The sequence below is a fragment of the Plectropomus leopardus genome, chromosome 2 (genome assembly GCF_008729295.1).
Source record: "Plectropomus leopardus isolate mb chromosome 2, YSFRI_Pleo_2.0, whole genome shotgun sequence".
NCBI classification, from domain to species: domain Eukaryota; kingdom Metazoa; phylum Chordata; class Actinopteri; order Perciformes; family Serranidae; genus Plectropomus; species Plectropomus leopardus.
Genome location: NC_056464.1, coordinates 27,720,123 through 27,744,163, shown reverse-complemented (window position 1 = coordinate 27,744,163; position 24,041 = coordinate 27,720,123). Strand labels below are relative to the sequence as shown.

Below are 24,041 nucleotides of genomic sequence, written 5' to 3'. Positions count from 1 at the left end.
CGAGCAATCCTCAGAGAACTCAGTAAAAATGATAATAATCTATGCAGCGTTGCGTTCATGTCCTCCGGTGTCAAATAGATCTTCAACTTTGAGTCAAAACTGCACGGTTAAAACTGGCAGGTTTAGCCTGGCTGATAAAAGTAAAGCATTAGAAGTAACTTGATGTAATATCTGTGACAAACAGAAAACTCCTCAAGAGAAAGAAGAATAAAATCTCCCACCCGCAGTATTCAAACTCAGATTTATAAACCTGGCATCTCCTCTGTAGAACAAAAAAGGACTTAACGTCACTTTTTCACAGAATCCCTCTGAATGTGTTGCCTCTGCGGTCTGGCACCCAGTGATGATCTTTGGTTTCAACATTATCTTTCACATTGTGCTCCTCACATAGCTGCTAGAGGAAGTAACACTAGAGGAAAAAACTGGAAAGCATGAGGGACTTTTATGAAGGCGGGCGCTCCTCAAAGCCAGGATTCAATAATTGCTTTCCTCTTGTCTCACGCAAGTGACAGATGGTGAGGCCACCAGAGGCCTGAAGATGGGAATAATATTGTTGATTAAAAAGAAATATAGGAAACAACATGCAGCTGTTGGCTACAAGACCGAGTAGGAAAGGCAAAAAGAAAGAGAGAAAATGGGAATACACAGTGCTGGGAAACAAAAAGATTATCAGTAATGACACAATTAAACTTGGCTGGTCCACACACATTTTGATTGGCGATTGTTTGAACTGCTGATATGTGAAGTTTGGGGATTTTATTGTTTGACTGCTTTATTCTTGGTGAGTCCAGAGGGATCAGGAGTTCAGAGTGTTCCAGATATTTATTGAAGTTATTTATTTGGCTCTGTATGGTTTGGACCACCCTTCAAACTAGAACTCCCACTTGCATGTGTTAAAGAGGCAGATTTTTCCCTATTTCCTTATTTATTATGTCATACTGTACAATGGCAGTTTTTCAAATAAAATGTGACATCATTTGTGTGAGAAAGTAACCTCAGGCTTCAGATCATCCAACACTTTTTCTACACTGAAAAAACCTGATGTCAGCTCTTGATGGATTTCTTTAAATGCTCATACAGCCCGTTCTCATTCTGAACTTTTCAAATACCACCACTCTGTCAGTGCTTTTGGCATAAATGCAGCGCCGCAATGTGGATGGCCAGAACCTGTTGCTGTGTTATTGTACGCCGGTAAACAGCTGGACGGCACCTGCCACATCTGCTGATATGCGCACTGGTGACATCACTTGAAAGAGCGGCAAGACAAAACCTGTGGCGTGTGCATGAAATGTGGCAGAACTGCATCAGGTTGAAATACTGCTGGTAACAACATAATATAAAGAGTATGAGGGTACTTACAGGATGATCCCACAAACCAAAACTTTGATGTGGAAGTCTGGCGTTAGCTTCCCGTTTGGTTGTGATATTGTTTTCTACGCTTTACCATGTGCCTCCTTGCCCTACACCTAACCATCCTTGCTGTTGTTGCATCTATTGTTCCCTAAACACAACCACGTGCCACGTCATTCGCCAGGTTATGAAGCAAATTTTACATAGTGGCCAAAAGTGGAATCGCTCCATCAAGTGATGCCATGAGGCCCAGAAAGATTTCTTCCCAATGACTTATATTGGGAAAGAGGTGTCTTTAAAACAGTAGATAAAGAAACAGGGCTAAAACAGAGCATCTCAGACAGAGGGTGAATACAGAAATATTCAGGCAGACATTATATAAATGAGCGCTTTTTGAACATTAAAGCATGTACACCTTTTCTAGAAACCTAACATACTAATATGAACCTGAAATTGAGCTTGAAAGGTCCCCTTTAAGCTGTGTGCGAGAAATCGAGTTGTGTTTTTTCAAGATCGTCCAAGATTCAGATGGACTGAAACATATCAATATCCTCCACCTTGTGTGTGTGAGCTCGTAAGTGTGGGGGGTAATTGTTTCCCAGAGCTCTTTGCTGGTATCAGGGGAAATTTAACACTTTTAATGGCAAATGCTGATGCTGAGCTCTCTTCATTTCTCTGCCGTGAGCATCAAAGCCTGGAGTCACACTGCGAAGCCTCTTTTGCATAGACCAATGTAATGATTGTCTTTCCAAGACATCTTTCAAAGGACAGATAACTCAAAGTCACAGCCAGAGATCCGATATCTTTTTGTTCCCATTTAGCATAAAGGTACTTAAAGTGCCTTTTTGTTACAAACCCAATTTTATCCCCTCAACACAAAGGATAGAAAAAAGATGGTAAGTATTTTTGACAAAATAAATATGCAAAGTCATTCATCACCAAAATGGTTGTTTTAAATGAAGCACAAAAGTAGGTTTCATTGAAATTACCACCAGCTTTGCAGTGGTGCAGGTTTATCACTGTAACATGATCTTTCCTGTTAAGTAGCCAACACAAAGGAAATCAGCTCTACAGTTTTATTCAATGAAATAAAGTCTTTGTGTCCTCCAAATTCCCATCTAGTTTTTTTACATTTCTGCAATAGTAACAGCCCCAAGACTGCATGGTACCTATGTTACTGTATTTATCATTTATAGAATAATAAGCATGCACACTGGGCGTCAGCTGCATTGTGCATTGACTGGATAAGAGACAAAATAAGCCCGTGTGATCAGGGGAAGGATCGAGCGAGATTAAAAGATTTAAGGCTCCATTTGCCCATGAATATCTGATGCCTATCTGAGGCGAGAGCCAGTGATCCTCTGTCAGGTCGTCGAGGTGTCGGTGGAAATCTACCTTATCTCCATCTGGCCACTTTTCAACTGTTTCTCCTGTGAACATACTGCCACATTCCTGTTGTGCTGAAGAGTCATGCAGCAGCTGTTTGCATCAAATAAAAATGTTTCTTTTCATCTGAAATCACTGTCGGCAGCTCGGTTATTCTTTCTCCTCGGCCTGAGTCAAAATATAGTAAGTGATTCATGTGTTAGTCAAAAAGCAAACACTGCCCCATGCTGTGAGACTGCCAATACCAGCAGATACTGAACAATTGTTTGGCTCGGACCTGTCGACTGAGAGCTTCTCAGCACAACTCCATGTTGGCACTCGTCAGCAAATAAAAATCAGTAGCTGGCAGTCACAGGCTAATCAAGTTGTGAAATTACCTCAGTCCTATTTTGAAGGAAAAAAAAGTCCCCTGGACATTCAAGGGAATAATTCTCCAAAAATCACCCAAATAACTGAAACATCTGAGAGCAGTGTTTGAGATGTTATTGTTGCATGCAGTTTAGATACACTTTGTCATAGCTAAATATTGCCTCTCCCAGACAAAATAAAGCCTATGTCACTCTAATACAAGTTCCCATGTGTCCTGTATTACAGTGTACATGTTTATCTTGCATTGTTTATTCTACAATGAAGTCATTATGAGGATATTTTAATTGGAAACATTTCACTGTTTGAGTGCTCCACAAAAACTGCCTTCGCTGTTTTTATCGTAATTTATATTCATCTTAATCTTGATCTTGAACTTTTGGTGACAGAGATAAATGCTAATGGCAATAAAACAAACTACATAGTTTGATCCAAATAAAGGCTTTAGGTTTTATTTCAGTATTTCGTTTCAACACCATGAATCAACTTAAGAAAAACAAATCACACTGACATACTTATAGGCATAGAAGCAGCCTAAATGCTACTGTGTTCCCTCACTTTATGGGAGAAAGTTAATATGGGAGATGTAATATGATAATTACTGATCAGTTGGAAAGACACTGAAGATGCATGTGTCATTATCTGTTGCTGAATGCCTTTAAAGCTCGACTGTATAAAATGATTACCATATGGCTACTATGACGTTACTCACTTAGTTTGTGGACTGATGTTTTAAAGCCTCAAGTTTGGCAGTTTGGCATTTCGGCCGTCGCCATCTTGGTTATCGAGCCAGAAGTGATTTGGCTTTATTTGACTCATAGGCGGTAGTAACATCTTGCAGACAGCCTGTCACCTAAGCAGCCTCACTGTTAAACAAAACAACTTCAAACCTTCATAAAATGTAAACGTGTGAGTTATATTAAAAATTCAGCCCCTGTAAAGTTGTCATGAATGTTGAAATTGGACATAAGACAAAAAGACAAGACAAAAAAACGTTTTTTGTACCAGGCTGTAAAGATGGTTATTTCTGAGCAATTTAACATGGGGGTCTGTGGGGGATTGACTGGCTTTTGGAACGAGCCTCAAGTGGCCATTTGAGGAGCTGCATTTTTTAGTACGTCCACTTTGCCATCATTTTTCGGCACTAGAAGTTGTCATTTGTTTTAAAGTCATTGGAAAACATTTTGAAAATAAATGTTTTCATTTTTTAAAGGAAACAAAGTCATATTTTTAATTTATTAAAACATTTTAGACAACTCCCCCTGATACTTAACCCTTTAAAACTTGGATTGACATAAGTTTTCTTATATATTATATATTGACTTTATTTGCTGATATTTGACATGCTGATATATAACAACTCATTTTGCTGATAACTAATACCAATATCAATATATCCTTTTTTTTTTACCCTGCTTAATTTTAGTGATCGATCATCAAGTCTCCTCTGTAGTGCAATTAACATCATATTATGCATACTTTCATTATGATGGCCCACTAGCAGACCGTTTTTTAATATTGATAGAAATCAGCATGCTGGCCGATTCTGATATTTCATTTTAAAGCCAATATGCTGATAAGGATGCCTGCCGATAGTATTGTGCATCCCTAGCGAGCATCTTCAAAAATATTCTAATTATATTTTGATGTTAAAAACAACTGTATACCTTTACTTTTCTCAATTTTCAGCACTTCTTGGAGGTGATTAACTTGTTTGTTTTTCGCATTTTTGTTTGTTTTTCTTATTTTCAGGTAATTTTCTTTCATCTTTATACGAATTTATTTGGATTTGTGGGTAATGTCTTGTTACCTTTGCTTATTGCATTCATGTTTTTTTTTTAGGAAATCAAACAAATATGTTTCAAAAGGTTCAAGAAATATGACATCTCCTCCAGCTGCCCTTTAACATACTTGTACAGTTTGTCCGTCATTACTTGAAGTGAGTTTCGCTCTGTAGCGTCTCTGGAGTGTCTGAAGATGCAGAGCAGACTTGTTTTGTGCTAAATTTCGGGGCGGGACGGAGCGCAGGGATGCAAAGGTAGGTTCCCTCCCCCATGGGTGTGTCCACTGCCGGGAGACCTCAGTGTATCCACCTGCAGAAGCCGCTTTCCTGCACTACACACTTGAGCGCCGCTGCGTGTGGTACTCTCTCCGCTACTCTTCTCCAGGAGAAACTCTTTGTTTCAAACCTCCTTCAGTGGAAAATACAGAATCTGTTGATGCGATTTAGAGATCACTTCAAGTTAAGGCGGCCGCGTCAAGTTAATTTAAATCCAAGCTTTGTTTGGCTCTGGGGATAATCGTGCAGGATCTGCCGCGGATACACTGATACTCCTGCGTGCGGACAGAGGAGCTCAAAGGATCTGGGGTGGATGGTTTTAAATGTTGACCAGCTTTATCACTCTATTCTCTGGGCGGAACTATAAGGTAGGTCATAATAATGCAAGTGCTGTTGTTATGCATAGATACAAGTCAGATCAATTATTTGTACTGAGACAGATGTGGTCATAAATCAGTAGGAAGCCACATTTGGTGGAGTCAAGCAAAGGGACTGATGCATGCTACAGGATATAGGCTCTAATGTGTAAAATATGTTTTAAAAGTTATGTCCTGAATATTTGAAACAGGTTATTTTTAAGCAATTTCCGGTCGCCGAAATAGATGTTTGTCCTCTCTGGCGCGTGCTAGGTAGTTCTAAATGAGCAATACTATCAACTACAAATGCCCAATACTGCATGAGCAAAGAGCAGTGTGTGTGTGCGTGTGTGTGTGTGTGTGTGTGTGTGTGTGTGTTTGTGTTTGTTTGCTGGACAATTTTTGAGGCACTGAAAGTTTTCGCTGTATGTGATGTATCTTTATAATCTGCAGTGATTATATGTACTATGTCCTCCTGAGCGCTACTTTTTTACCATTTTAAAAATCCTCTTAAAATGACACGTGGTTCATGTTCATGTCCTCATAACTCAAAGCCCAGTCACGCTTTATTTTGGTTAACAGTCCGCTTTGGAGTTGTGCCTTCAGGGCTCAATGTGGAACTTGATCTTAAACCCCGACTGACAGTTTGACCTCAGACTCTGATCCACGTTTACGAGCAGATCAGTGCCATCATGCGTGGATAATTACAGCAGAACACTCTTTGCTAAAATTGTTTTATTGTCTCCAAACGCGGTCATTTATTTGTACAGTTTTTCGTCCTGATAACTTGGAGCGTCTTCAGATCCTTTTATGGGGATATATATTAACTTGAGCTCCCTTTGTGGCTGAAAGCAGCAGCATGTTGATGCGCTTTGTGATTTTCCAGTGCGCGCCTAGCTTAACAAGCGACTCCGTGCAGCCTGCTTGGAGTGAATTTCTGTTCTTCATGATAGTAAGGATAATACATCTTATGCATGAAAAGTGAAGATCGGCAGAGGAGTCGACGTGCAGGCAGCAGCGGTGGCTCCTTCTGGCTCTCCCAGCTGGAAGGAGACTCCGTCCATTCACACTGTTGCCCTTACAGAAGCAGACACTGTCAGGGATGGCTGTGGGCGGTTTGAAGAGGAGCGTTACAATGAGAGATTCTCAGAAAATCGAGTAGCAATGATGGAAAATCAATGCTGAGCTTCTTTGCAGACTCCTGCAGGTTTTATGGTTCCAATTGAGGTACTTGCACACCCTAATAGAATTACTTAGTCAAGCATTTTTACTCATAAGACATCAAACAAACAGTCAAAGCACAGCAGACATAGAGGCTACATAAAATCAGATACAGTTTTTAGCTTTGAGTTTAGCACCAAGACCAAGGGCGTATAGGTTTTGTTTCAACATTAGGGCGCAGGAAGGTTTGGGGATCCTTTATATATCCTTATATTAAGCATCAAATACTGTGTTCTGGTGAATTTTTATGCATCAAGGTATGCCTTTTCTGCAACAATTTATTGTGGAAATTAGGGGTGGGGAAAAAATTGATAAAGCATTTTGCAATATTTTGCATGGCAATATTGTATTGGTACAGGGGTGCCAGCTATTTATGTTTTATTATGTAAATTGTTAATATTCTAAATACAAATTTAACTTTTGGTTGCCGATTAGAACACTAAAGTCAACTGCTTTTTTAGCCCATTAGAGAGTAATAATTTACAATTGAAAAAAAGTTTTCAAAAAATCACAATACATTTCAATATATGCTACAACATTAGGGGATGTACACATGACGCGACTTTAACCGTGGGAGAGATTTAAAGTTCTTTTTCTCCCTGCATTAAAATAATCAGCTTCTCCTCTACATTTATCAGAAACTGATATTTACGGTAGAATGGAAAGACATCTGCTTGTTGTGATCTGTTGTTCTTTGTCACATGACAACGCCATGCGTTCCAAAAGTTGAACTCTGCTTATCTTAGGGCCCAGCCGTTGCACCCTGAAAAATAGGCGCATCGCTGTCCTCGGTGTGGCTTATGAGCACGCCTGTTGAGCGTCTCCACTGATAACAATAGAAATAAGAGCACAAAAAATGCAGCATGTGTACGGCTCCGTACTCAGATCACAAAATATTTGAAATTGCAAAAATATTGCATCGTGACCATAGTATCGAGATAATATCGTATTGTGCGGCTGCTGGTGATTCCTACCACTATAGTGAAAATGTCTTAATTTCTTCAAAATCAAAGTCCTCTGCTACCGTCGTGTTTTTATTGGAGGGGGACATAACCACATATACTAAATATTGCATACATTTAGTATATAGAATATTTCTAATATCTACACCCATGACAAAGACTACACTATGTAGCGTAGTGACTGAGAACTGGTTGCTGCAATTGTGAGGTGAAGGTGCAGGTTTTTTGTCTGACACTCGACCCTCTCTGTCCCTCAGCTCCTGGACTCTTCTTTTCCTCTGTTAACAAACAGAGGGACGATGTTGTGGGACAGACTGTGCTGGCTACTGGCCCTGCTGACCTTATCATCTGGGGGTCTTCCCCCCTCCAACGAGCCCCTCTCTGCTCCCAGGATCTTCCTGTCCTTCAAAGGTAAGTACTCAAAAAACTTGCTTTGTCTGTGACCCAGTTTGTTTGGTTTTGTGTTTCTCTGCAGATTTGATCACCGGTGGTCATTTCTGTCATCAGTCTTTTATTTCTTGGTCTTGTTATGGGTAAACTGTTGGCACTAGCTGAATTCAGGGCTTGGTAAGCCCAGCGTTTATTCCTTCACTACTGAACAGAGAGTTGGATTGTGTTTCAGTGTGAGTGAGGCATGATTAGAGGGATGAGGAGATGTGCTGCTGATTGTCCTGACTATTCAGGACCAGAGAATATGTCTTCATTTAATCGTCTGGCTGCCATTAGTTTCCCAAACCGGCCTTTGTGCGACCTCGGCTCCCTTCTGAAATCAAGTCAGATTTAACACTTGGCTGGGCACACACTCGGGGCGCAGATCCAGCATGTTATGAATGTTTGCCAGTGCCACATGAGACCCCGTGTGTCGAACTGTCCTGTTAAAATAGGCTCAGCGGTGCAGTCTCCGGTGCCTTTGTCATTCCAGCCCCGGCACGGCCGTCGTGCCCATGTAAAGCTCTCGAGGTTTTATGGTATCTCTGCGACTGAAGATGACTTTTATGAGCATCTGTTATGAGGTCACCAAGTTTCAGAACAGGATCACTGAATGGGAACTGGTGTTTTTTCTGCTAATTATATTAAAATCATACATGAAAAATTAGCAAGAGTTGTGAAAAATCATGTTTTTTTTATGATATCTACAGGTTGGTCAAGTGTTTCTAGTCATATCTGGCTGGTTTTGGAATAGCAGAACTTATTTGCTTTATTTGTTGTGGTGTTACATAATGTTGTTGTCTCTTGTAAAGCTGTTTCAACTTTAAACTGAAGGGCTTTGGTGGTGAAGATTTGCCTTTTCCAGTGTCCCCCTTGCTCAGATGTTTTGCTTACCTGTTTCTTTTCTCTCTCACCATCCCTTGAATCCCATCTCTTCCTCTCTGTCTCTAATCGAGTTGGATTTCACCCTCCACTGGTCTCACATTCACTTGGTAGAAAGGAGTTCATTTATTTTCTACTTCTTTTAATTGAGTTCCTTTTTGTTTTTAATTAGTTTCGGAGGTTACTTTATGCCTCACGGAGCAACTTCAGATAGCTGGAGACTGGAAATGCACCTTAAGATGTGCATTCCCTAATTGTATTGGTTTTGCACAGTACTGCTGGGAATAGCTCCGTAATGTGCTTTTATTAATTTTCTATGTGCCAGTGTACTTAACCAAATAATTGGCTGTAGATTTCCATGATATCTGTCTAGTGGCAGCATACAGATGTGCTGTAATAACTGCATTCTGATAACACATTTTCAAGGTAATTTTTGAATAAGCGTTTCATTTTTGGCAATGAAAAAAACAAGACGAGTTATAAATGTAGGTTGCCAACTGTAGCAGCTAATAGGATCTTTATTTTTTTCTGAGCTGTTGCATTTGCTTTTGTCTGTGACCCAGCTTCACATGTTTATCTGTAAAGGTTACACAGTATCACTTTACACTGATTATTTGCATTTTATAAAGCTGGTGGAAAAGATGTTGCTGCTTTTGGCTGGAATCCAAAACTTTGACACAAAGGACCCAACACTTCAATTAATTCTCCCTCTATCAAAGCAGCAGGCAAGAGGTTTTTATATATATATATATATATATATATATATATATATATATATATATATATATATAAAGATACACACACATTTCTCTAAGAAAACTGATAACCTTTGTTTGTATACCATATATACAGTATTAATACTTCTTTTCAGTGTGACCATCTCCCATAAATACTTTTCCTTGTTTCCATGTTCACTTTACAGAGTCTGTGATTTCTTTATCACTACTTTTTATCTGTGTCTAGTTTGTACAGTTTTTCTGTAACTCTGCATGAATTGAGGCTAACAGATTTACATGCATCAAAGCTTGAACTAATCAGCTCACATGTTACATAACAACAACACAGCAGATTAAAGGGACAGTTCACCCACACATTTAAAATACATATTTACATACATATATATTTACATACTTACTTGTAGGGATATTTATTAACCTAGATTGTTTTGGTGTGAGTTACCGGCTGTAGAGAAATTTACCCTCTCTTTGATATAATGGAATTATCTACCGGCTGTAGAGAAATTTACCCTCTCTTTGATATAATGGAATTAGATGACACTTGGCCTGTTGTGCTAAAAAAAAAAAAAGAAAAGAAAAACTTCAACAGCAATGTCTATTTACCCAAATGTCAATGTGGTTCCCCAAAATAATCCACACATCTTGTTGTGAACAGTTTCAAGTTGAGAATAATTTCTTTATACCAAACCACAGTTGCTAACTGTATCACTGTATCAAAGATGTGTGCACCTACTTTTTGCCACTGAGCTTGCTGAGGTTACAGCTCAGCTGAGGAGGATGCATTTAAAGTTTACATCTTGCGCTGTCACAAGCCCCTCATCCATGAGTATATGCATGTTTCCCTCTTTGCAGCGATATAGTTGGCAGGTGTAGTTTGGTAGAAAGAAAAAGGTCTCAACAAGAAACTACTCACGACCAGTTCTGTGGATTATTTTGGGTAAACACGTCAGCATTCCTGGAAAGAGACCTTGCTGTTGAGTTTGTGAAATGTATTTTTTGGTGCTTTGAGCAGCACAAGCTGAGTGCCAACTACTTTCATTATATTGGAAGGAAGGCAGACATTTCTACAGTTGATATCTGCAACACTGTGTACCTTACACCAAAATAATCTAGATTGATAAATAGCACAACAGGTAAGAGGGAAAATATATATTTTTGATTTGGGGGATGAACTTTTCCTGAAAGTTTAATTTCTGTAGAAAATTCTGCACAACAACAATGTAGGAGGGACATTTTCAGCACCAGATAACTTAAACTTAGGTTTTACAATGCAAACAACCATAAGCAACTTAAGCTGATAATTTTGTCTTTTAAGGCTCCTAAAGAAGCTCCTGAGTGTGTTTGTGCAGGCTGAGTTATTAACAGTGATAAGGACTGAGGGAGCAAACAGAGGCTAAGACCAAAGGAATGTCCATTCAGAGCTCATAGGATTGAACATCCACCCAGACTTCAAAAGACCCACACACACACACACTTACAAAACACTAGGCTGCAATGAATCTCTCAAACTAAACATTGTGTGTTTTCCAAAAATGTAGAATATGATATAACGTGAACAAAAGGTCACAGTTTTGCAGTTTGAAGGTGTATTCTCTCCCATAAAACACTGGCTAAGGCTGGCTTAAATCAGCTGCTGAGAACTCCTATATTTACTTTTAAACAAGGTCTATAATCACATGCTATTTTAGTGTGCAGGGCTCTGAGAGGTTGTGACCCTTCAAACAGAAGCCAGTCTCACCCTGAGGTTAACTGCCCTCAAACTGTGGGAGAATGGCACCATATTAACAAGTAATAGCTTGTTACGTTAATCCTCGGGCCCATTTGAAAGTGTTTAACTTTGTTTTTCTTCGACCTCTTTAGGCCTCAGTGGAACACCTGGGTGCAAGGTTAGCTCTGGGAAGAAAGCCAGACAATAAGCGGGCAGACCTGTAATTCTTAGGGACAATCTTAAGGTTACTCCAGCCTCTGCACTTTCCCTTCAGTCTTTTCATCCCACGTAATGTGACAATGATTGTCACGTCGCAACAAAGACTTCACTATCAGCTCATCTCAGCCAACAGTTTTCAGGGTTAAGATCAGAAACAGTGAGATGTCCTCCACCTCTTTATTCTCTGAATAATTAGGAGCTGCTACTGAGTTTGAACTCTGCAACAATAGACCTCATCTTCCACAGATTATGTTATATAGGCAGATTTATGTATATATAGTACATGAGAAAAACCCTTTGTCTTCCTCAAGTTATGTCAGTGTGACATTCCTCTGTGTAGATGGTCTTGAACTTTTTACTTCTCTGATAAATGAGAAAGTACTTTGGTCATGATCATCCTTGCCGTCCAATGAAATATTATGCCTTTACCCAGACTATTAGCGGGATGTTTAGACTAGATTTTCTAGCTGCATCTTTATTTGTCTCCTTCAAATAAAGGTGAACAGGCTGTACATATCCAGCTACCCTGATTGGCTAATCACCAGGGAGATTCCTTGTTCTCATAACCCAGAAACCCTCCTGCTGTTCAGCTACAGAAGTCATTAATTAGCCATCCGATCATCACACCACATTACACATTACAGTGCATTATGTTACATGCATCATCAGAGATGTTAAACATAACGAGACATGCACAGCGAAACATCCCTGGCAGATTGCCACAATGTAATGATTAATTTATCGGTGATAATTATCATCTAAAGTGTAAGGTCATGTTATTGCTCTGCCTGGAGAAAGTCTTTGTAATTGTACAGAGGTTTAGGGAGGGCGATCAGACGAATATATTGGCTATTACATTTTTGGGGTTTTTTTCTGCAAATTTTGTCATTTTATTTTGCTATGTGAATGGCGTGCCTCTGAAGAATGAGTGAGAGTCGCTGCCAGCAATGGCAGGGATAGACAGCGGGAAAAAAACAGCATGTCGAGACAGTTTTCACATCTAACTTATTGAATTAAGGGTTTGTTTATTTATTTAGACCAATCGAGGATTTGTGATTGTTAGAACAGTGAAGACTAATAAAGATGGTTTTGGTGAGGTTTTTTTTTTTTTTTTTTTTGCTTCTGTCAACTTTGAATGAAGTGTGTTTTACAAATACTGTATAAACAATGGACATAGCCACCATGATTCTGCAAGCTGGTTTGTGGACTCGTTATGTGGTCTCCAGTTTGGCATATTGGCTATCACCATCTTGGATATTTGGAACCAGAAGTGACCATAGTTGGACGAGAGGGCGGAGCAGAGGAGTTAGGGGTGGATCTGGGTCTTTGATTGTGATGACACCTCGCAGACAGCAGAATTTAAGACTTATTAAAAGTAAACCGTTGGTTGGCTATGTATAAAATATCACCCTTGAACAGTCATGAATGTTGAAATTAGCTACGGAGACCCAAAACATTTTTGTTCCACGCTGTTTACATGTTTATTTATGTGTTTCTGTGAAGTTTGGCATTTTAACATTTGGTGGTCAGTGGGGATTTACTTGCTTTTGGAGCCAGCCTCAATAGGCCATTTGATGAACTGCAGTTTTTGGCATCTTGAAGTTTGACTCAACTTTCATCTCTTGGGTGGTGCTGCTTGGTGTTTTACAATAACTTAACATTGCAAATAAGCTACTGTTAGTGGTTTTAGAAAGATCAACCTGAATTTAAAAGATATACAGTGGCATTTTTCTGTTTGATAAGGAAAACAGGTGTAAGAATATTTCATTTCATGTGGGGTTGCAATGGTTTCATTTTAAAGAAATGAGAACAGAAGGGTTAGTTTTGGTTAAATTAATGTTTTATCACTATAAATAAGACATGGAATCATTTTTTAATTGATGTATATGTAAAAGGTCTCCTTTTTGAAAATAACTAAAATAAAGGTGAGTTTCTTCATCCAGTTTCAACTTTTATTTCAATTTTGCAGATAAAAACATGTGCACAGTATGATGACTGCTATTGTAGTAATCTAGATAATGACAGTATTTTTGTGGCTCTATTTATTAGACTGAAAAGATTGAAAAAGTTTAACATATGGCCTAACCCTACTAGTTGGGAAGGAACAGAGACTAATCATTTGTGGTTCTCTTTTACATCCATTTGTTTAAATTTGGAAACTTTTTTTTTTTGTTGATTTTTAATGTTCCCACAAGTAGAGAAATAAAAGTTACAAGTTGAAACTTTAGGCAATTTATGACATGCTGGAACAACATTTGTTCTAAACTGAATGATGTGTGATGTGTTTGTTTTTTGAGAAATTCAGCAACACTGGTTTTCTATGTTTTTCTCAAAAGCAAACAAGCTTTTTGCACTGGCTAAAGTCCATTGTGCACATACAGCATTATCTAACTCCCATCCTCGGTGCTCCTCTACCTACCAGCTGTGCGTGTTTACCTCTTTCCTAGCAGATATTCATCATCAGTGCATGAGGGTTACGAGCTTGACACAGCATTATACTGTTCCTTTTCATGCGGTCAAATTCTTAGAAAATATGGATGGCAGAATGTTTTTTATGAATGTCTTTTGGTCACGTTGCTGCTGGTTTGTACATACAGTACTTGGATACAGTTTGCTCTCTTGGTATGCATCATGCATGCAACATTGTACCTGTTGGCAAAGTAATCTAAAGCTGCCTCCTTCCCCTATTATCTCCATTAGAGAATGTCAGGGCACTGCAAAATGTTTCCACAGAGTAATGTGTGGTGGCTGTGGCACGTAAGCCTGCAGCAATTATTACAATACTTTGCTACTTTGTCTCCAGAGATGCTGCTGGTGGAGGAGGGGAGGGTGGCAGTGCATCCCAGCAACCTCTGCTCTGCAGGATACATGCTGTCAAACTATGATTATTCAGGAGAGAAAAACAGAAGGCGACAGCTCCAGTGCTAAATATAGTGTCCTTCCTGTCTGTTTCTTTCTCTTTTTATCTCCCTCTCCTCTGCTGCCTCGTTGTCGTCCTCCTCCTCTGCCTTTACTCCACACTCACACCCTCTCTATTTGTTTGTTGATAAGAGAATGGCAGTGTAAGGTGAGGGAGGAGGGCACCCAGTACGCCGCCCACAGCAGGAGCGTACTGTTTTAGTACACTCAAAAGGCAGAGGGAGGGGTGGGGGTCTCTTAAGTGCCCAAACTTTCCTTGAGAGGAAGGCACATCGGTGAGGGAGCAGGGGAATGTATAAGGGAAGAGTGGGTGGATGTATGCACAGAAACGTTTGCATATGAGCTCAGCAAACGTGCGGCAAATGCACTGCTAACTTGGATCGCAGGCTTGAAAGGAAATAATGTGTCTCCATTGTGTAGCCCTTTTTAGTCATCTTCACTCAATAAATTGCTGCCTCCCCGCCCTTTCATGGTGTCACAGAGAGAAATACACATACAAATCATTGCTCCCAGTGAAAAGCTCCAGATTGAAAACAGTTTGCCGTGATTTGAATATTTCTTATGAGCTGGCAGGCAGAGCCCGTGTCTAAGCACTTATTAATGCTGGAATCTCCCCCTGTGGTGATAAAAATGCACAACATCCAAATGAAACCGTAATCACTCTGCTATTTATTATTCCAGTCTTTAGCTATTAGGCATTTTAATCATAGATTTAATTATTTGTACTGGGGAGGAGCAGATCCACACATCCAGCCTCTTCAGAATAACATCATTTTTCTCTGTGAGACCCGGTGAAGCACCAAACAAACATTCACAAAGACACACACACCGGTTTATTTTTTATGATTTAGTTTGACAACATTGGAGAAGTTTGATTCAGGAGTAGAGCTGATACTGTAACCTTTAGAGTCACATGAGTGCAGTGAAGATATACTGTAATCTAATATTAGGATGCTGTCAAAAGACGACATGGGGTTTACTGCTGCTGTTGGTTAATCCGTGAATACAAAACTCTTATATATTTTATCTAAATTTTCTCCCTATTATATTGCAGTGACACAGAATATTTATAAAAATTTGTGTTTTGATAAATTCTTTTCTTTTTTTTTATCTGTGTGTGCTTTCTGGCAAAATCTTTGTCACCTTAGAAGGTTCTGTCTGGTATTTTTTTTCAAAATTGAGTTATTCATATATTCTTATTCTGTAACAAGGTATTTACACAATATGGGGTATTTTTTAAGTCATATGTATTTTTGAACTTTTTATTTAGAAAACAAAAATGTTAATATCATTTATGCTATTTGGAATGGGAAACATTGAAGCTCAATAACTCAAAACTGCTCAGAACGCAGGTAAAACCTTATAATTCTAAGGTGGCGACATTTCGAGTGACAAAAAAGTTGCTGTGTGATGCAGTCTCCTCGTAGTGCATTACATGTACGCTATTGAAAGTATTGAAATTTATTGCGAATATTTCAAAAATAATGTATGCAATTCTTGTCATGTATCAGAGGACCACCACTGCCTCGTTTGCTGCACTTTGAGAAACTATGTGACAGAGACTTTAATGCCCATTCAAGCCTTTAAAATACTTCAACTAATGACAGTCACCAAACATTGTCTATGCAAAAAAAATTAAGGACTGTAACTTACAAACATTCTGTGTTTATAGTTATATTTGTTAGAGATCTTATAAATGAGATTTAACTGCATGTAGGGGATGCTCGGGCAGGCTCGATAAATAGCCCGTGTAGTTCTCTGTCTGCTGTGTAAAGGTGGGCAACACTCAGCAGGGGGTGAAAGACACGATGATTAATGTGTGTGTGTGTAGGTGAGAGTGTAATAGACAGTGCATGCATGAGTACATCCTGGTGTGTGTTTGTGTCTCTTCTGCTGCAGCCGATTCTTTTAGATCGAAATGTGGCAGACAGGATAAAAATAGGCCACAGCGATACATCAGACCCATGTCATATCTTTCTAATGTTTGAGGAGTTTTTATTGGCTCGTGTAGTTACAGCGGTTAGTGTTGTCTTGTTTTAGTGTTGGGCTCTTGAGCACTTTACCGAGCCCATAATTCTTGAAGTGTGATTTTAATAGTTATTAGAAGCAGACTGAAACAAAGGCTATGATCAATCTCAGCACCTGCAGGAGAGGAGCAGGAGAGCAAGGACGGGAGCTGAAGAGGAGGACAGTTGTTGCAGTTAGAAATGGAGTTAGAGAGCGAGTAATGGCTTTTGCAAGAGGTGGTTCTCTAAAGATTCAAAGTGACAGAGGAATGGGGGCGAGTCTTTTAATATTCATGTCAAGTCCATGTGGTTATGTCTGCATTGTTTGTGTGTGTGTGTGCTCACATGCTCACAGAGCTTCTGTGAAGAGCTATATATGACATTGCTTCAGTTTGGTTGCTATAGCAGCGTCTACCTGTCACTCCTCACAAACCGAATTGGGTTCAAATGATTGTCTCCACAGATGAGAGGCGGGATGTAATCACAGCATTGTGCTTATTTCCCCTGATGTCGGCTGTCTCGTCTTCTCGCAGGAAATCCTGAAGGAAAGCGGCGTGGAAGCTTCAAGGCTCAGTCAAGACAAACGAGAAAATAAATTTGCTAAAACAATAGATTTTTATAAGGCTGCCGTGCGGTCTTATGAAAGTGTCGGGGAGTTAAAGTGAAGGATTGGACATGTTCTCCAGATGTGGCCGAGGTGTGGGAGTCCTCTGGGGGAAGGACAGGGGTTTTTGGGGGGGTTGCAGACCGTACTGAAATTAAGGAGACAGCGGGTCAAGGGCACCTCTCTACTTGTTTACTCAGACAGCTATCATTCATTATCATTTGTCTGTCAGTGTTGGGATCCTGTTACTGCGGTGCCATTGACCTCTTTCATATGGTGGCCACTATGAACACTTGGGGTGGGAAAACTACTCGGGACACACACTTGGTCATATATAGCTACATGAACTGTATGTGTGTGTTGTGTGAGTTTTGTCATTGAACATATGAGGAAATGAGATCAATGTACAAAACTACATTTGTGTTAGCTTAGTTGATTCTCGTGGCTTTTTTTTCTTTCTAGACAATAACACAAGCAACAAAAGCAAAAATAGCAACAACAGCACCTACAAAAAAACATCAACATACAAACAAAAAGCAAATAGATACATGAGTATTAAAATTAGGTTAAATAGGAGGGTTAGTCTTACAGATTGTAAACTTGTTATGTCACTGTAGCAACTGGACAGATGTGCGTAAGTCTAACTTTATCGAAGGAATGTAAAACAACATACCATTAATCATTCATTCATTCATTGTCCATAACCGCTTGTCCTCGCAAGGGTCGCGGGGGAGCTGGAGCCAATCCCAGCTGTCATCGGGCGGAAGGCGGGGTATACCCTGGACAGGTCGCCAGACTATGGCAGGGCTAACATACCATTAGAAATTTAGCATTATGTTTCTACAGAGATGCCTACTATTTATATTCTGGACATAAGAGAACATGCTTGTTGTACAGCCCCCAGTAAAAATCACCTTATCATTATTTTTACATTTTTTATAGTGAAAATGATATGCAAAAATTCCCACTAAAATTGTGACTCATCGCTATCGCAGTATCCATCCCAAAAAAATGTACAATGTGATTTTTAGTCCATTAGTCTTAATCATTAGTCTGTTTAGACTAATATGTCATTTGATTCATTTACGGGACAATCAGTCGATGATGGAATATAATCATTACCTCCGCCAGACATGGAGTAATTGCTGGTGTTAGAGAGCTCACACTGTAGGAAAAGACAACTGTTTGTCTGTCCTATCAGTGATAACAGGTGTGTCTTAAGAAGAGTGACATTACATTAGAGGAAACAGGCTGGAGGAGAGTTATCAGTGCAGCTATTGTTGGTATTGTGTGTGTCTGAGGGGATTTTTCAGCAGCCCCGTCACATTAATGTTATCTGAATTTGACATGAGTGACTACAGACTTGTTCTCCTCCCTATGGACTGAGACTGACATGTTGAACTCGTGGAGCTCGTCTTGTTCCAGCGTAGACATCTTTAAGGAGAAGAGGAGGAAGGGATGGAGACAGAGAGACAGAAATACAGAGAGAGTCCGATAAGGAGTACACGAGTCAAAGTGAGGACTGTCAGGGAGATAGGGAGAGTGCAGGAAAATGTGAAAGGAGCAATAGAGCAGACTCAGACGGGGCTCTCTGAGAGTGCTAATGGACTGCAGGGCATCAGTGTCAGGTTTGCTATCGCAGCCAGAGCATGGATAGATGGAGGGATTTGAGAAGGAGGAGAGGAGTGTGGGTGCACAAAGGCGTACGCTGGGACAAATTGTGTGTCTGCTTCCCATTAGCGGTGGATGAGTGTCGGTTGAGATGGTTTACCTCAGCCGGTGACTGCTCAGCTCTGTGCCAATGCCCCAGCAGTAACCTCGCAGTCAATGAAAAGTGCTGACTTTATTCACACTTACATATTGTCATACAGATCGTCTTAGCAGAAGTGTTTTTGGCACCTGGGAACATTTGGACTAAAGCCCCACTAAAGTGCATTCTGACCCACACGACATTACAAAATGACGTGAAGCCAAAGTACAAATATTTCTTTTCAGAGTGTTTATACGATCAAAGTACTGTAGCTTGCTCCGTGCCAGTTTGGCAAAGTTTTATGAGAAATGCTTCCTTTCATAAATGGAAGGTCAAAGTTTTGCTCAGGCACACTGTAAAATCTGACATGCTGACTTTAATTAAAAAAAGAAAGAGAGAGAAATTGAACAATATGTGTTATGTTTACATTTTATCTGATTAAATTTGCTTAAAATTTCATCATATTTACTTAATACTGTGAAGTTGTTGCAACTTAAAAATGACAGTTTAATTAAATCAATCTTTCCAAATTCTAGCAACTTCAGTAAACCAAGTTTACTGTGCTATAAATCTTTATTCTGCTGGTTGTAAACTAGCCAATCATTATTTGTATATTCTTAAACATGTTAACGAAACAACACTTGCAGATCTCCTAACTGCATCACTGAAAAAATTGTCTTTGTTTTGATCAAGTCAAGTCAGACTAACATGGTTAACTGAAGTTTCAAACACTTACAGACAGAAAGGTAATATCAGTTGTCATTGTTAAGTTGCTACAACTTCACAAAACTAAGTAAAAACAGCTACATTTTATATAAATGTAACAGTTAGATATAAAGTAAATATAAATTAAGACACAAAGTTATATTTACTTACATTTTTCAAGGCAATACGTTTCCTGGATTTTTTTAAAGTGAAATCAACTTGTCAGATTTTGCAGTGCAGAAGCTGGGCAACCTCAAACAGCCACAACCTCATGAAATGTTTCAGGTGTGGGAGTTTCAGACTAATCGTCCATCAAGCCTCTCTCTGCGGTGCACAGTATATGTTGGATGAAGACCAAGTAGCTGTCTATGTGATTATGGGAGAAATTAGGCCTGTGGTTGAGTCTGACCATGATCCTGTGGGAGACTCCAGTAGTGGTGTCTCACTATTAGATTTAAAAAGCCGGAGCATTCCTCTTTCTCCTCCTGCTTCTGTCAGAGCTGTATTTCATCTTTTAGCTTCAGCCCTCTCCTGCATCCATACATACTCTGCAGGATGCATAATTGGTGAAAACTGAGCACTCAGTCAGACGCTAACATCATTACAAAGCCCACCTTCAAGATGTAAATGCTTGGTAAATAGCAAAGCCTCCCTTGTCAGATTGATCTCGCCTCAATCCGATTTTGTATCCCCAATGTTCCATTAGCTGCTGTGGCTTCGGGGCAAGTCACACCCGAGTCTGAAGGTCAGACCTCTCAGTGAGATCACCCTTGCGTGGGCGAGAACCCTCTGAACCCGTCCTGTCCTGGAAACACAACAGAGAAGAGCCGAGGTGGAGGAGGAGGGAGGGCAGAATGTGGCGGAACATGAGGTTTCCAGGCCTTGTTTTCTGGGTTCATGCGCTGATGGGCTTCCTGATAATGTGCTGATTGTGGAGGGGAGGAGATGGCCTCTCATCCCTGATCATTGTGGCGGTTGCATTGACGTGATGCCAAGATTTTTTTTTTCCGTGACTGCCCCCGTTCACGCCCCTTTGCCTCCACGCTTTGTTAGTCGGCCCTGTTCTCAGGAACCCTCTCTAGGTGTCCCTAATGGTATGTTGGCAGTGTTGTCTGTGGTATCTGTGCCATATGTGTGTGTCTGTGTGACTGCATACATATGTATGAATGAGAAAAAGGAGTAAGGGCCTCCTATGTTGCTGTTGTTATTGTTGTTGTTGGTGTCGACGCCTCACTCATCCCCGTGAATGGACTGCTTGGGCTCAATAGAAGAGGGGCGTTTGTGTGGGCTGGGTCCATCATTCATTTACTTCATTCATGTCCCTGGGGGAGCGGAGGGGGAGTGGCATACAACACTGGCACGGCATTAGCGCTCAAAGCATCTCTGCCCGTCCTCTTCCTCCCTCGGCTCGCTCTCTCTTTCTGTCTCTCGTCATTCTCGTCTCTCACTTTCCCTCTTTCTTGGCGCAAATGCTGAAACAGTCATCACTCAAAGCTTGGCTGTGATCCTGGGCTTTCATGTTCGGCAGGATTTCATGTTAGATGAATTGATGGTGCTCCTCTGGACCATGTGCTCTGCCGCGCTACAATGATGGAAGACCACAGACGGCCCCTCGGAGAGCTCATAGGAAGCAGCACCTCCTGGCACAAACACAGAGATGAAAACTTTTTTTTTCCATGGCTGACAGATCGAGTTTTAATGTGGTCGACTCAGCTGAGAATTGCACAGAGGAAACAAAAAGTGTCTTTTGACATCAGGAAGATCTTCGACCTAAATGATGCTTTGTTCAAGTGTAATCGCATTTAGAAAGTAGAAAAGGTTTGGAATTCATTAGTCTGTGGCTTTTTATTATACCAGTTCCACTCGCATAAAGAATTGCTGCACAGCGTGAAATGTACCTTTTCACCACCGTGGCCAGATTACACTGTCCTATTAAACCATCTATGCATGATTAATTAGTCACAAATCATTGTAATGCATTTGGAGCAAATTAGACCATGAAAACAGCAGGAAATACACCATACTGTTTTATGTGGTGTTTTAAATGTATTACTCTGTGCTACTACAAGCTGTATCATATTTTAGTTGCAGAAAAATACTGTTATATGCCAAGTGTGTTCAGTGATGCATGCCCAAATTCCGCAGATTTGCCTAGCATTTAGGAATGCAAGATAATATCAGCACGTCATCAGTATCAGCAGATATTGCCTTTAAATGAAACACTGGAATTGGCCAACATTAGTGCTCTTGTACTTATTTCTTCAAAAACCAAAAACTACCAGTACATGCATGTGCATACATTCATTATTGTGCAGCATTTCCAGGTAAATCAGGTGTGCAGTTAGTTTGATTTTGTTGATTATTTACTTACATACTGTAGAAAACATCTGCAGACAAAGTCCTGCACAGCTTGCAACAGAAATAAACTTAACTACAATGTTTTGGTACAAACCCTTATCATCAACGAATGTCTGATGAGAATCAAGAACCAGCACACACCATAAATTTATTTCTTTTGCAAACTAATCAGTGTGGGGGAGTTAATTTGCAAATGTTATCCTACTTTTCCTTCTCATGCGCACCCATTATGAGTTACATGAAGATGTGTGAGTGTTTTTTCTTTCTGTTCAGAGTTAAATGTGCCTGTAATTGCTCCTAAAACTTGAATGTTCATGTTCGTCATGACTAGGGCTAGGTATCTGTACTCAATACCTTTAAGCTTCAACCAAGTAGTACCCAAACTCCCTTTTACATCCAGATCTAGAAAAACATGACAATATAGTTTTGCTCACAGCCAATCACCAAAAACGTTCCTCGATTTACAGCAATGTATAATTGCTACCCTAAAGCAGCAGCTTTAAAGTCTGTGGTGAGGTGAAGTTGAGCACCAGGGGGTTTGATGTAGTCAGCAGTTCAGCATGCCAAGATGCCACCACAACGTTCAAAAGTATGCCTGTGGCACCTGGTGGCATATCATGCAACTGAATTCTTCCATTCACATGATGGGTATGGAAAGAAGCTGAAAAAAGGCATCAAATGAAGTACACTTAGTATTAGTATCACTGTATACTGATAGTATTTTTTAGACAATACCCAGCACTAATCATGATCTTGCATACAAAAGGCACAACAAGTATAATGAACACAGAGTGGTCCTGCTGGCATTTTTTCACTTTTGAGAAAATTAGCTCCTCTATGCTACATCCAGTTATTGTTAAGATTAACACGCAGGTACCATGTCACTGTGTGTGATGGTAAACACATCTATCCAAAAATTAGATTGGCAGTTTGTAAAGGTTAACTCAATGCTTGATATTATATATTTGTAATGAACATAGAAATATTTTTCATAATAACAGCATAAAACACAGCTTCCGGATTTGCCGTAGAAATGTCACCATCAGACATCAGTTTGTATAATGAAATGAACAGTCTTTGACTGGTATCACAGTGGTAGTGAGATCCACCTGGCACATTCAGTTTAAAAAAACGCCTTGTTACCACATTTTAAAATGTTTTATTTCAGCATCTGATTGCGTGACGATCAAAAGATCGTTTCTCAGCACTCCCAACTCTCTCTTGTGTGAATGTTGGGAATGATTCACCAGTTCTTTAGATGATCATAACCAGACTGCTGGAAAAGCTACAAGAGAAAATATGGCACGCTGCAAACAAACAAACCCCAAGCAGATAAAAAAAACCTTGTCTGCTGCTCAAATCTGATGAATGAAAAACAGATAACGAAGATAGAGGATGGGAGTGTGAGAGAGAGCGAGAGAGGCCACTCGTGATAGAAAAAAAACCCTTCATTCCTGGTGTGGATCTGTGTTTGGTCGTCTTATCAGCGCAGAGCGGATGGCTAAGCACTGATTTATGAGAAGGTATGACAGTGTAAGATAAGAGGGTTTTTAGCCTTCATGTGTCCGTGCAATCACTGGCCTCCTTCAACACCTCATGTGAGGACGGATGGAGTGACTGTGACTAAGATTTCCCTCTGTCACGCATGTTGCCTCCCAGCTGATAAAACTCTTGCCTTCATCTCTGTTTTTTCTCCTTAAATCTTTTTATCTCACTCTCATTCTCCAATCAAAACAAGTACTTCCAGCTAATACCTTTTTTTGTTCAAACTGTCTGAGCATCTCAATGTTTCAGTACAGACTTGTTGCTTTTAGTACAAGTGGGAGCCTGCAGGTATGAACTGCTGGATCTTGCTGTAAAAAGTGGTTATTAGACACTACCGCTATGGTTTTGAATGTGTTGCATCATGACTGCTTAACTGTAAAAAGGTCATCTCAACATTTCTTATCTAACTCCATTTGTGTGCATACTGAATCTCACTGAGCAGAACTGCCAACAATAACATGCCAGAGAAATCGCAGCCA

General features: G+C 40.0%; 1 protein-coding gene across 2 annotated transcripts in view; it reads left to right on the top strand.

Moving 5' to 3' along the window:
- Window positions 1-5,259: 5,259 nt before the first annotated feature.
- Window positions 5,260-24,041, top strand: part of sema3fa (sema domain, immunoglobulin domain (Ig), short basic domain, secreted, (semaphorin) 3Fa) — a 66,745-nt gene continuing 47,963 nt past the window's right edge. For both annotated transcript variants that reach the window (XM_042507203.1, XM_042507195.1), the window contains exons 1-2: window positions 5,260-5,529; window positions 7,958-8,111. In XM_042507203.1, the coding sequence (XP_042363137.1) occupies window positions 5,485-5,529; window positions 7,958-8,111 (199 nt within the window). In that variant the 5' untranslated portion in view covers window positions 5,260-5,484. The remainder of the gene's footprint in view (window positions 5,530-7,957; window positions 8,112-24,041) is intronic.